This window comes from Rhinoderma darwinii, chromosome 2, assembly GCF_050947455.1.
Source record: "Rhinoderma darwinii isolate aRhiDar2 chromosome 2, aRhiDar2.hap1, whole genome shotgun sequence".
NCBI classification, from domain to species: Eukaryota; Metazoa; Chordata; class Amphibia; order Anura; family Rhinodermatidae; genus Rhinoderma; species Rhinoderma darwinii.
Genome location: NC_134688.1, coordinates 455988373 through 456002123, shown reverse-complemented (window position 1 = coordinate 456002123; position 13751 = coordinate 455988373). Strand labels below are relative to the sequence as shown.

The window sequence follows — 13751 nt, the reverse complement described above, 5'->3', positions numbered from 1 at the left end:
TTTTCAAGTGAAATTTGGGGGAAAAACATGGCGTTTATACCACTGACCGTCTAAATAACTATACCTGATTGTAACATGAGCTCAGATACTGACCGTGCAGCAGGAGGGAAGGAAAAGACAAGTTAATAACAGGTTAAAAAAAAAAAAAAAAAAAAGATAAAACATCCATCAGCCTCACAAATTCATGTCATCGGGTCCTTTTACACTGGCAGATTTCTGGCGCCAAACTACGTTATAGCAGGTTGATCAGCGCCCGTTTACATGGAGCAATCATTGCACTGTTAGGGGAAGAAGGAGATCGCTCATCCCCATACAGTTTGCATCATTGTCAGCAGCACATCCCTCGTTTATCTGCTGCTGATCACAGTGATATTTATTGCCAAGTAAAAGATGTGATCAGGCGACAAACGAGCGTTTCCCTGATCATCGGCCTTAAATACAGTGGAAATCCGTGACAGGCGGCCTGAAAACGAAGCCACAAAGCCTTAAATGGAGACTCTTGTGTGCAAGAAGAGAAGCGGCATCCTCTAGGGCAGGGGTCAAAAACCTTAGGCATGCCAGCTGTTGTGAAACTACAACTCCCAGCATGGACAGACAGCCAAAGGCTTTATTATTTCAGTCAGGGGCTGTCAGGGCATGCTGGGAATTGTGGTTTTACAACAGCTGGAGTGACGAAGGTTTGGTTAAGAGGATGTAACGCGGTAACATTGAAGCGGGTGTCTCGTCTCTACAACTCCTTTCTATGTGCCCTATTAGACGCTCTGGTGGACATGACCGGTCCATATAAAACCATTGTATGCCAGGCGGGCGTCAATTGTGAAAGGGGTCGTTGAGCGGAGATACCGTATTTAATATAGGGTGAAAGTGGAATAACTCTTTGACTTGAGCAATCTGGAAATAACGTAAATCTAGGGACTCGCTGATGAAGCGACATCCAAAAATGCCCTTTGCAGTTATTAAAAAGTTTCTATTAGAATCAACCGAATAGCTGCTGAAATCGGCGGGTTTGGCTGAACGGTCTGTTTTTCTTACTTCACCAGCATTTCACCTATTGATCTCTACTTTTGACTGGCCGCTGCAGTCAAAAGTTCATTGGCGTTATCCCCTCCCCTAGACTCCTCCCCCGACTGTAAATAACGGTCTGCAAACATTTTGCACCTTTTATGGTAATAATCCGGCAGTCTCGTTCGTTCCCCTTCTTATGCCGCCACCCACCACCGAAAACTGGCCTGCCCTGAATGCGATCAAAACTAAGGAGGCGGGGTTAACTCGGAGGGGCTTGAGGAATGAAGATATGACTAATGCTCATTAGCATACGGCGCGGGAACACTAAAAAAACTGAATACTAAAAAGTACAGAGCCGAGTTAGAAGAGAACTATAGGTTACATAGATTCACTCTTCCCCAGGTATTCCTGGTTTATATAGGCGAAGTGTTGGTGACCGGTTCCCTTTAAGATTCTTGCTCCCTCGACAAGAGAAGACAAGCCATGCAGTGTTAGAAACGTTCACATGAAATAACTGGAAGATTCTGACATTTTATCTAAAATATTTCCGTGAAATAACAGCAAATATTTACCATGTAGACTTCCAGTGGTCAGAAGAGCTCGCGCTTTATCAGCCAAGTCACTGTTTAGGGTGTTTCCCAGGAGCAGCACATCGATTGCTTCTTGTTTTGAGCCATCGAAAAAGTTGCTCTGTATCGTCCTGGTAACAGAGCGGGCGCCGTCTTTCAACTTTCCACCCTGTAAAGAAACCAAAACACGGCTTGTGAATGGTTTTCTTCTTCTTTAGAAGGGAAACTATTCTTTTGTGCAAAAATTTCAGTTTAAAGTTGCATAAAATACATTGCTCTACTCGTCTTATCAAGATTTTAATCTCTTCTCCATTTATGCCTGAAGCTATATTCTGAATTCTGTTGGTTTTCGGTCACTGGAAACCAGTGCATCGTGGGAGCTCAGAGTCCAGACGTGGCGGATATTTTCCACACACCCATGGCAAATGAGCCACGAATCCGCGGGAAAATTGCCAGTTCAAGTCAGGAGGACGAATTATAAAAATAAAAAAAAAGTTTCTTTCAAAAATAATGAAACAAAAAAAACATAGCGGGTATTGCCACGTTCGTAAAAGTTTGAATAGTTATAACATAACATTTAACCCGCACGGTGAACACTTAAAAAAAAAAAACTGAAAAAAAAAAACACACGGAATTGACGTTTTTTGGTCACCTCCTCCGCATGGAAAAAAAAGGGACTAAAGTCTCATGTATTTTTTTTTTAACTGGTAAGAGTAGTAAAACATAAAAACATCGTTTTGGTATCGCTGTAATCCTATTGACCCGCAGAATAAAGTTAACATATCGCACAGTCGACCTCAAAAAACCCCCATAAAAGAAAGAAAAAAAAAAAGTGGCATCACTTTGTCCCAGATTTTTTGCGTAATTCAGGATCTCCTGTATACCCAGTATTTGCCCCCTTCTGTTTGTACCACCTGAGGCTATGAGCCTGTGACTCCGAGGAGCGCTACAGAAAGAACCAAAATCATCTAGGTGCACATACAGAATAGACTCAAGACTTTATATAACCATATAATACACAGATGTATGAGCAGCCATCATCCCCACGCTGAACTCCATTTGCATTGAAATTTGTAAAGAAATAATGAAATTAGAAGACTAAAAGGAAATGTTTAATTAAATAATGGAAAACAAGAGGCCACATGGAGACCCAGGTAGAAGCAAAGCCTCATACTAACAATAGGTCACACACGGTACCAATGACAGGATACGATAATCAAATTTAAGTCTATCGTTTCCCTTCAATAAACTAATGACCTTTTGCAGTAGTTTTCTATTGCGCCGTGACAACCAGTGCACAGAACATCTTTATAGTGTTTAAAGAGTTAAATCATAAAATTTTGACTGCCTGCAGCCACCACTAGAGGGAGCTTTTACTGTATAGTTTTATTTTTCAGTAAGCTCCCCCTAGTGGTGGCTGCAGGAAGTCAGAATTTCTCTACGCAAGTATATTGAATCTTTGAAAAAAGGAGCAACAATGGCTATCAAATTATAAATGAATCAGCACAAAATGTGGAACCTATTTAGTCTATTAATATTTTACCATTAAAAAAAAAAAAATACATAAAAAAATACAGCTCAAGGGCGTACAGTCACTACGTTGTTAGGAGTATATCATAAGGAAAACAGGCAGTATTACACCAACGTCTACATGGGCGGATGGTAAGTTACCCCTTTACAATACGGTTTTACTTATACTACAAGAAGCTTCATTAGAAATACTCACCATTCACACAGGGAATCAGGAGGAACCGAGAGGGAGGAGGAGAAAAGCAGGCAAGAAGTTAGACGATAAGAACGTGGACTTAACAATAAGGAGAAGAAATGTAAAATAGAAACCATCAGTGGCATGCAAGGAGTTAATATGGCAATATAACAAAAGGTTAATTGACAAAACACTGAAATGTTAGTAATATTATAAAGCCAGGACTGGTCACATCTGCAGCAAGGCAATAGTGAGAATCAGCATTACATTCAGACAATGGCAGAGTCCACCATAGCGAGATAAGCGGTGCCACTGGTATCTACCTCTCCATGGGAATCCTGCCTGATTGTCTAAGGCAAAGATACTTGTCAATAGCGGGTCCTTGTTGTGTGGTGCCAGCTGCAAGATCTTGTGGGTGGCAGCTTAATGGGCAAATAACTTACATCAGATTGTTTGGGCGGATGGTTGGCACAAATTGCTTTTGTTGGGGTTGGGCAAGAATTGATAAAAAAAAAAGGGTTAAAAAAATAATTCATGGCTCCATAGGGTTTTAGGTGTTTTCGGTCTAATGGAGCGACACTAGAAAACGGTCAGATTGAGAGGTTATATTGTGCGGCGACTTTCAAGCCTCTACACATCAGGGGTCAGCAACCACCGGCACTCCAGCTGTTGTGAAACTACAACTCCCAGAATGCCCTGACAGCCAAAGGCTTTATTATTCCAGCAAAATACGGTCAGGGGATTTCTAGCTTCATAACAGCTGGAGTGCCGCCGCTTGCTGCCCCCGGATATACAAAGTTATCAAAGAGTAAGTGGAATAATGGACGTTTGGAAAGGCCATGAACACCTTTGCAACTTTTTTATTGCTTTAAAAGAACAGAAAAGAAAAACCCTGCAGTCGGACCCTGCAGTCAGTCATACTCTATTCATACATTCGGCAGGTCCGTGAGAAATAGGAAACAGATTAAACCTCCGAGTCTGCAGCACACGACTATTTAAAAAAAAAAAAAAATCAAGACTATTAGCAAAGTTTCTTGGAGGGGTTTTGCAACTTCATAAAAAAAGTGGCCAAGGGGAGGGGGGGGGGGGGATACAATATAACAAACAAAAAATCATCAACCGACAGCTCCGCCGGTGTTCCAGTGCGCCGTTGCTCTGGTTCTCCCTGGCGTGATTTATGGATACGGCTGCAGGGATGAAGTGCCCGTATACTGACGTAATCTTGCAGTCAATCGCTGGCTTTAGCGATCCTGAGCCGTTTACCCACTGAGACCAGTTATTGGCTGCAGAGATCACATGGGTATACAAGCATGTCAATCACTGGTCTCAGTGAGTAAACGGCACGGGTTCACTAAGGCCAGCGATTACGTGGGTATATGTGCGCATCATCGCTGCAGCCATATCAATAAACCGCAGCGGGGAGAACCGGAGCGGCGCCGCTGGAAGGCCGGGGGATCTGCGAGGTGAGTAATGCTTAGTTTTTATTGCATCCCTTCTTTCTTGGACACTTTTCAGAATAAGTTGGAAAAACCGCAAATTTTTTATTTCAGATGCTTTGGATCAAAAGTGGACATGCCCTTTATCCTGACAACAGCAATAGAGAACATGTCCAGTTGGTGAAGATCTACAACCATTACTACTGAAGCCTCATACGACTAAAGACAGTACAAAGGACATCATTTAGTATCACTGCAGATTTTTTTTGTATAAATTTGCATACAAGGAGGCTCTTCCACTTCACCACCCGGCAGCGCATCACTGCCTAGCAGCACGGCAGCAAGAACCAGCGTTTACTATGCAAGCGCTCATGGGACGTGAAACCATGCCACTCGGGAGCCATGCACTGTCTAACCCTAAGAAAAAACCTGTGTGTACATCCATCAAAAAATGGAAGCAGTGGTGACTTCAGCAGCCATGGCGGATACGGGAACACCGGCTCTAAGAGGTGGCTACTATAACGAATGTGTGTCAGCTTAAGGCTTTGTTCACATCTGAGTCGAGGCTTCGTTCATGTGTTCGGTCAGAGCTTTCCGTCAGGGGAACCCATGAATGGTATCCAAACGGAAACCATAGGTTTCGGTTTGCATCACCATTGATTCCAATGGTGATGGATCTGGTGCACATGGTTTCCGTTTGTCACCATCATGTAAGGGTTAATTTTGACTGAATCAATACTGTAGTCGACTGCGCTATTCATTCCGTCAAAACGACGGTACCCTTACACAACGGTGACAAACGGAAACCATTGGCACCGGATCAGTCACCAATGAAATGAACAGTGATGCAAACGGGTTTCAGCTTGGATTCCGTTCATGGGTTCCCCTGACTGAAAGCTCTGACGGAACCCATGAACGGAGCCCTGAGGCAGATGTGAATGAAGCCTTACACCCAAGGTAGAGCTTTCACAGCGCAAGAAATATCCCTGGAATGTGTTCACTTCAGATGACTAAAAAAGGACAATGGTTTCAGGCAGATCTTCCGGAGAGAGACGGTGAAAAGTTCATGACATGATCCCGAGCGCAGACCCAGACAGGGACGAGAACAGCCAGTCCTGATTTATCTGATATAAAACATACAAGAGACCAGATAATCCAGAGAATATTACGCAGGCTGCTCTGCAATTCCTTTCTATCAGGGCAGAACATCTAGAAATGTCCAACTAAATTGTGCGTATTGTTTACTCAACCGTCAAAAAAAACAAAAACAACGAAAAAAAATAAATAGTTTTTAATAACTTTCTTTAAAAGAAAATATTTAGGTCTCTATAATTGAACTACACAAAAAATATATATATATTCAGGTTTCAGCAAGTTGCATAACTATACTCTATATCAATACCTCATGGTTTTTCAAGATCTCTGCTTGCTGTCATTCAATGGGAACTTTCATGGTTTACTTCCAGTGGATAAAAATCTGTCCTGGTCATGTGAAGGATGCCCACGGCTTGTTCTAGTACAGTTATCAGTTTTATAATGAACCAAGTGGGGTCTCAAGCGGGGGACTCTATGCAGTCTGCCCTAATTGGACATATGGATAGGGCTTGTTTGAGAAGACTTCCCATACAGACAGCCTGTTCGTTCTCATGACATGTTCGTTTTAGTAAATACTTGCACTCCCTATAACGTATCTTTGTTTAGGCCCTGTACGTTCCAAAGGTATACATCAGGTGGAGTCCTGACGTATACCTTCAACGGAAGGCAGCCGTGTATCCTAGTGTACAGGCCTAAAGTGGGATATGTCGCCCGAACTCCCCGGGCACATTGTTACTTGAATCCCTGTGCTCGGGGAAGCCCCTGCCGTCACGGTCTGTATATGGACAGTGATGTTAGGGGATTTAAACTATCGAGTTCCCGGCCAGAGCATAGGAAGCTCTCTGGCTGGGGACTCCGGGACTGAAGAAGACTGACGTAAATGTCCATATATGGACAGTAACATCAAGGGCTCCTCCAGTTCCACAGTCCCTGGGCTAAGTGCTGGCTGATGCTCTTCCTGGAGACTTTGGCCCTGAGTAAGCTCCGAGGTATACGTTTAACGTATACCTCTGACGGATGCCATTCATTTTTGGGGATGGAATAGTGTGTTTTAAATCATACATATTGTAGAAAAGCTTAGTCTGGGGTGGCTGACCTTGTATACAGAGCACCCGGCTGGCAGGCCACCCCAGACGAAGCTTTTCTTAGTGAAACGTACATCGGGTATTTCTGGGTATGCACGGCTCCCGGTCTCAGTCACTTGCCTCATATACTTTTGTATCTTTTAAAGCACTTGCCTTACTAACTATTGCATTTCTTTGATAGGCTTGCAGGTTTTTCTGTATTGATTCAGAATGTTTCATTTTATACACTCTCTTATTTGCACTAGCAGCTTGACCATCCTGCCCCTACTATTAGAACTTGATTTATAGGTCTGGTGGATTGCTCATCTTCCTTACATATGTGACCAGATATTTTGTCCAGGATACCCATTTCTGTTTTATGTGGTCTGTAGCTTTTCACTTTTTACAATAAGTATGTTTTTAATGTAGATCAATAAACTTTATACTTTTTTTATTGCATTTCTTGGGTCTGGCACGGATGCCTCTATAGGTGTTCATTTGGCTTTAGGAGTGCTTGTTTAGATTCAAACACTTCGTTATTGGGACCATTGCTTGGTTTTGGAGCCTTTAGTACAGATTGTGTAGAAACACCCTATTAATTAGCGGAACCGTAACACCCAGTTGGCAATATCTGCACACATTTTACATAGGTTGAAAAGAGACACAGGTCCATCAAGCGGAACCATTCTCAATCAATCAATTCCACGTCTTTCATTACTAGATTAGTTATAACCCTTAATGCCATCCGTCTGTAAATAATTTCTCCGGAGGAACAAGAGAGGAACGGCACAATGTAGAATTCTAAGAAAAGAAGCTTAAAAATTATTTAATGGGAAATCTTTACTAAAAGCCGATATGTCAGGAGAGCGGACAGGACCTCTTTACGGTATTGTCAATGGGAAATAATAGAAACCTCCGTTTTCAAGGCATGTATGGCAGCAGAATGCAGGGCAAAAACAATTGATAATTGATATTTCGGGGCTCAAGCCGCTGCTCATATAGTAAGATATCTTCAAACATAACACAAGAAATACAAGCACAATATCACAAATACAGGCAAGCTACTCTGTAAATCCATCCAAGCCTATGGCATCACGTGGACTGCGCCGAAGAAAAATGTGCAGGCAAAAACGCCTAAAATCATAACCAGTTCCTAGGAGACCGGGACATTTAGCAGATTTACAAGACTCCTTCCTCTGTACCTCACCTTGGCTTTTCCCTCGAGAGCTCCAGTGCCGGCGTATATTTTACTAATGGAGTCTCCATTTGTGGACCACATGGAACGGAAAACTTCCTGGAAGCGGGTGACCAGCTGCGGCTTCTCCGCTAGACCAAGGACTTCAAGCTGTTTTAAGAGCATCTGGGTAGAGAGAAAAATGAGAAGAGATTAAAAAATGCAATAACGCAGCAAAGATCCAAAGCTTCAATTATTTAGTCGTTTACGCCAATAAATGTGAAATGTAAAAGGCTTGACAGAGGAATCGTTCTAAAAAATTCAAAGGATTGCAGTAAGCCCTGGTCCCCATAGAAACTATGTGGTTGAGCGATCACACGAGCACTTCTACCGCTCGTTTCAGTGATTAGTGGGGGTCTCAGTGACTCGGACCCCCACCGATTCAACAAACTTCTGACATATCACTATGACATGGAAGACGTTCGTTGAAAATTTCGTTGCCATTTCATCTGTTCTGACAATGAAAGGGTTAACACGATCAGGTCATCATTATATGGGGATTAATCGTGTCAATGTGTCGGTAAATCAGGGGGTACATTACAGTATTGATCTATTACAACCTGTAGTTGATCGCTTACATCGGACACAAGACTTTGGCTGTAAGTCAAGAGATACATTCTGCTCCGCTAATCTAATATGGAATAAATGGAAGAGACCCATTCAGTAAAGTACTTCCTCACATGTATATACAGTCAATTCATTATAATTCCCTACTGTCTTATTATTGTGGGTTAAGACTTATGTCCTGGAAAACATGAGTCATACCGGCAGAGCGCTGACGGACCATAGGGCAGGAGGACGTCTGGAGAGATTACAGGGGGGGGGGGGGGTTGTGTCACGTCAAGCGTTACTTATGTGTACCGGTCAAGATAATGACTTCTGCATAAATCAGTACTACACGTGGATATAAAAACTTTGTAACGCATCAGAGGAAAGTGTCACCTTCCTCTCCTTTCAACAGCCTGTAGTCCCCCTTTTCCTGTCTGCAGGCTCCCTGTAAAATGCTCAGAAAACCTCTTCAGTTACTAAAATAAAAACAACTGACTGCCGTAACTGAAGACGCTGGACAGAGGGGAGGGGGAGATGGTGCTGCAGTCTGCGTATAAGACTCCTGCTGTGAGAGGGGAGGAGGAGCAGCAGCAGGGGTGAGGCAGCTGATTGGTCAGAGCACACAGCACATCTCCACACCAAGAAGAACCTGCCCTCTAAGAACAGTCATACAAAGAAAATTAAAATACAAAAAAAAAAAAAAAGAGAGGAGGAATAAAAAATAAAATGTGAAGGTTACACACATTTCCGGCAGATCATCATCTAATAAACATCCACATATAAGTTATTATTTTTTTGTAATAAGAGCTCTTTAAGAGGGTTTTTCTCATAATCATTTATCACCTTTCACAGGAATGGCAAGGTAAGCTCGTTCTTGTGATCGGTGGGGGTCCACGTGGTTGGACCCCCACCGATCAGATATTTATCACCTATTTTGAAGATAGGGATAAATATGGATTATGGAAAAACCCATTTAAAAAGGAGAACCTTTCACCAAGCCCATAAATGTGCGGCTGAGTGCACCGTGTAATAGACACTGCTGCGCAAACCCGGTCACTTAAAAAATAAATAAAAATAATTCTATCCTCCTCCGTTATTTAGATATCGGTGCCGTTATATCTGGCACACGATATGTAAATAACCCCCTGAACTGTCAATGGGGCTCTTCATTATTTCTAAATGGTAAGATGGCGTATAACTTATTGCTCTGACGCTGTCCAATCAGCTACGGACAGTGTCAGGGCGGCTTTTGGTGTGTGATCTCTCTCGCGAGATCACACAGTCTTTTCATTCTGCAGAGAGCGCGCGTGCGCACATCTCAGATGTCGCCACTCCCGCTGATACTCCTGCCACCATGGAACAGAAGATCTATACAAACCTGGATGTGAGTAGAGTTCAGTTCAGGAGGTTATGTACATATCGGGTGCCAAATATAACGGCACCGATATCTAAATAACGAAGGAGGGTAGAACTTTTTTTCAAGTGAGACGGGGTTTGTGCAGCCCTGCCCATTACATGGTACACTCAGCCGCACACGTATGGGGAGGTGAAAGGATCTCTTTAAGCGGTTGCTGGAGAAGCAAAATATCTTCAACCCTGATTGTTCACATTTTATATCTATATTTAGAAGATATAGCAGCAAAACACACTGGCAATGACAACGCAGCGTCCAGAAGTCTTAGCCGGTACCCAAGCCATGGAAACTAATCTTATTCTCACCTCTAGCCCAAGAAAAGCCTGGACGCTGTTGGTCCTGTCCAGACAGTCCAAGCAGTTGGTCCTTATGCTGCCACTCTGTGTTCTATGGTAGGAAGTAGAAACACAAAGCACTTTACACACTTCTCTTCAGAATCCATCATACTGGATCCCCTGCTGTCATAAAGCACCGGAGAACGACTGGAAGCATGACACTAGTACGGCCATTAACCTAGGTCCTCAACCTGTGGAAGGTGTACCCCAGGGAATAACACGCCCTGTATCTAGGGGGTACTTGGTGTCCAAATGCGGTGCTTTTAAAATGCAGAACAGCGTCTGAACACGCCTTTGGGGTACCTTGTAATCTGAGTTAGGCAATACTTGACATAGAAACACTGATCTAGGAGACCAAAGAGGAGTCATTGCTCTAGGAGACGAATGTTATTGTCCCGGACACCTAGGAGTAGAGACCGCCATTGCTCTAGAAAAGGAGATTATATCTAATGTAGATTCTCGCTTTGTCAAGCAAGCAACAAAAAACATGAGGGGCAGCAAACTGACCTCTACCCACTGGATATTCACCTGTAGTTTAAAGAATGTCATATGTAGGTTACTTAAAACCCAAGCTCTTCTGCATCTTCATAGCTTGGTTAAATGTAATTATTTGATAATCATAATATAAATGTTTAAAAAGGGACATTAGGAAAAACGGATAGACGGTGATGCCTAATGCAGGCCTTGAGGTGGGTGGAGCATGACACAGGGATTCAATGAACACCAAAGACAAAATCCCTGTGTCATGCTCCGCCTCCTCAGGCCTTGCATTAGGCATAACACTCAGTGTTCCTTTAATAAATAAAAAAATCTAATAAGAGAAATTTACAGACAACAGATAAGGACGGGGCTGGTTATGTGGACCACATGTATTTTCTACCAGAGATCAGGAGTCATCAGACCTGTGAACTCCATCTTTATCCATGAAAAAGAAGCCGCACTCCTCCAGGAAACTGGCTACTTTGGGCTTAAGGATGCTGTGGAGTTTCTCAGCTTTGCCTCCTCGAACCATCTGATGGTAGTCAAAATTCACCATCAGGATATCAGACACATGGTCTGACGCTTTCAAGTGACTCTGCAGGAGAGACATGGAGTGCCGCGCATTAAAATTCAAGATGTTTCACAAATAAGTCCTTTCAAGTGAACACGTCTATATAATATATTTCTGGGGTGATCGCCCCACACTTACCTGAAAGGCTTTGCTAAGCATCGTTTCTCCCTCCTTGGACCCAAGAAGATTGGCAACCACTTGTCTGCCATAAAGTCTCTTGAGTGTTTGGAAATGCCTAATTGGAAGAGGAAGACGACATTAGAGCAGTTCTGGTCTATCCACAGTAAACACGCCAGGACACGGGTTACCTTAGAAATATTCAATGAGGTGTCCAAAAATGATACAAAAACATGCGTCAATGCTTTCCTAAAACAGCAGGTACATGCAATGTGATCAGCTCCGACACATGCCAAAAACAAGGGATATTTTTTACAGTCGAGTCACATTATTATGACCACCTCCTACTTTGGACGTTGGCAGCGCGTAGCCCATGAAGGCAGTGATGTGTGGTGGGCAGGCTTGGTGGGTATATAAGGTGTGTGATAAGCTGTCTGAACACATATCACTTGTTGTTGCCATGGGAAAAAGCAGCGATTGATCAGAGTTGCAAAAAGGGATAATTATTGGCTCTTGGGTCAAGGGCGGCGGTATTTCTCACACAGCGCAGTTTGTGAACTGTTTGCGTGCTGCTGGTGACAGTATCGTGAGTGGACAATTGGGAATAACAGACGTGGAAACTGCAGAGCAACTCGTGCCATTGATGAGAGGTGAACGTTGGCTATGAAGGTGCGCGAGGGCCGAACACCACGCTACACCGGAGCAGCTCACCGTGAAAATAAACCAGGCGGCTACCAGACGTGTCTAAAACTGTTCAGTGAACCCTACAGCGTATGGGGCGCCAAAGCAGACGGCTGGTCACTGCTCCTATGCCAACAAAGGTGCATCAGGGGAAAAAAAGGCTTCAATTTGCACGGCAGTAGAGGAATTGGACCACCAATGATTGGCAAAGGATTGCCTTCTGCAATGAGTCACATTTTCTGCTTCATCGAGCGGATGGACGTTGGCGTGTCAGACGAGAAGCAGAGAACAAACACCCTGTAACCATTGCTGGAAGTACACAAGCCGGTGGCGGCAGCGTTATGGTCTGGGGAATATTTCATGGCATTCTTTGGGCCCACTCATCCATGTGGAAGACACACTGAACCGATTTGGGTATGAATCCATCGTTGCAGATCACGTCCACTGATACATGTGGTTTGTCTTTCCTGGGGCAGATGGAATCTTCCAGCAAGACAATGCGACAGGTCACACGGCTAGAAATGTCCGACAGTTGGAAGAGCACGACCAAGACTTCCAAGTACTTCCCTGGCCCTTTAATTTGCCAGACTTTAACCAAGATGAGAATCTGTGGAACCACCTCGATCGTCTTGTTCACTCTATGGATCCTCCGCCACGCACCCTCCAGTAAATGTTAGATGCACTGCAGTCAGCACAGTGCCAGATACCTGTGACAACCGACCAGCACCTTATTGTCACTCCCAGCCCGTCCAGCTGCTGTCCGTGCTGCACACAGCAGTTACTCTAGATATTAGCGGCTGGTCATAATAATGTGACTCAACTGTGTGTATAAGTATTTTCCATTTGTGTCCATAGGCTATAAAGGGAGTGTTCTTTTGGCATCGGGTGGTATGTCCAGAAGCGCCCCACCGCTTCTAAAGCAAGATGCAAGACTGTTAAAATGTGTGCAAAAAACCCCAAAAACACAAGATAAATACTGCACAGAAGAATTGTGCTTACCCGGCTCATGTGTATTATAACTAATGTGGTAGGTAATGGACCCCATAACGGATACCGTCCAGGAGCCAGGACAACTCCGTCCACCCCTGCTCTGGCAGTACATGGAATACATCATCATATATTTTTCTTGGGTTGGTAAATGTGCGCAAAGGTTTTGCACCAAAATATAAAAAGTGTGTTCCTACCAAGACAATAAAGTACAGAATTACAGGACATACCTGTCAAATGCAGGTGCATTGGCCTCAAACCCTCTGGACATCCTTACACGGTGAGATCCCACCTACAGAGAATATTACAATAGGTTACAGGGTCATTGGATCTCAACCAATTCATGGTACAGAGGTGATCAGAAGGGTCGATGAGCCCTAAACTACCGGTTACAACGGTGGCAGACACGGACGACGACTCACGGACGCAGCGTAATCACAATCACTGCATGACTTTAATGCTGCCAGAGCACAAACCTCACTATTGGTAAAGCGATCCTGCCGGTCAGT

The 13751-nt window shown here is 43.7% G+C and overlaps 1 protein-coding gene across 8 annotated transcripts in view; it reads right to left on the bottom strand.

The window, feature by feature from the left end:
* Positions 1 to 13751, bottom strand: part of SYNJ1 (synaptojanin 1) — an 88184-nt gene that overhangs the window by 39695 nt on the left and 34738 nt on the right. For 6 of the 8 annotated variants that reach the window (XM_075854527.1, XM_075854533.1, XM_075854532.1 and 3 more), the window contains exons 7-13: positions 13473 to 13534; positions 11596 to 11692; positions 11309 to 11481; positions 10377 to 10458; positions 8082 to 8234; positions 1578 to 1743; positions 65 to 88 (exon numbers count right to left, since the gene is read on the bottom strand). In XM_075854527.1, coding sequence (XP_075710642.1) covers positions 65 to 88; positions 1578 to 1743; positions 8082 to 8234; positions 10377 to 10458; positions 11309 to 11481; positions 11596 to 11692; positions 13473 to 13534 — 757 coding nt within the window. The remainder of the gene's footprint in view (positions 1 to 64; positions 89 to 1577; positions 1744 to 8081; positions 8235 to 10376; positions 10459 to 11308; positions 11482 to 11595; positions 11693 to 13472; positions 13535 to 13751) is intronic. The other 2 variants (XM_075854528.1, XM_075854529.1) reach the window with 2 other exon arrangements.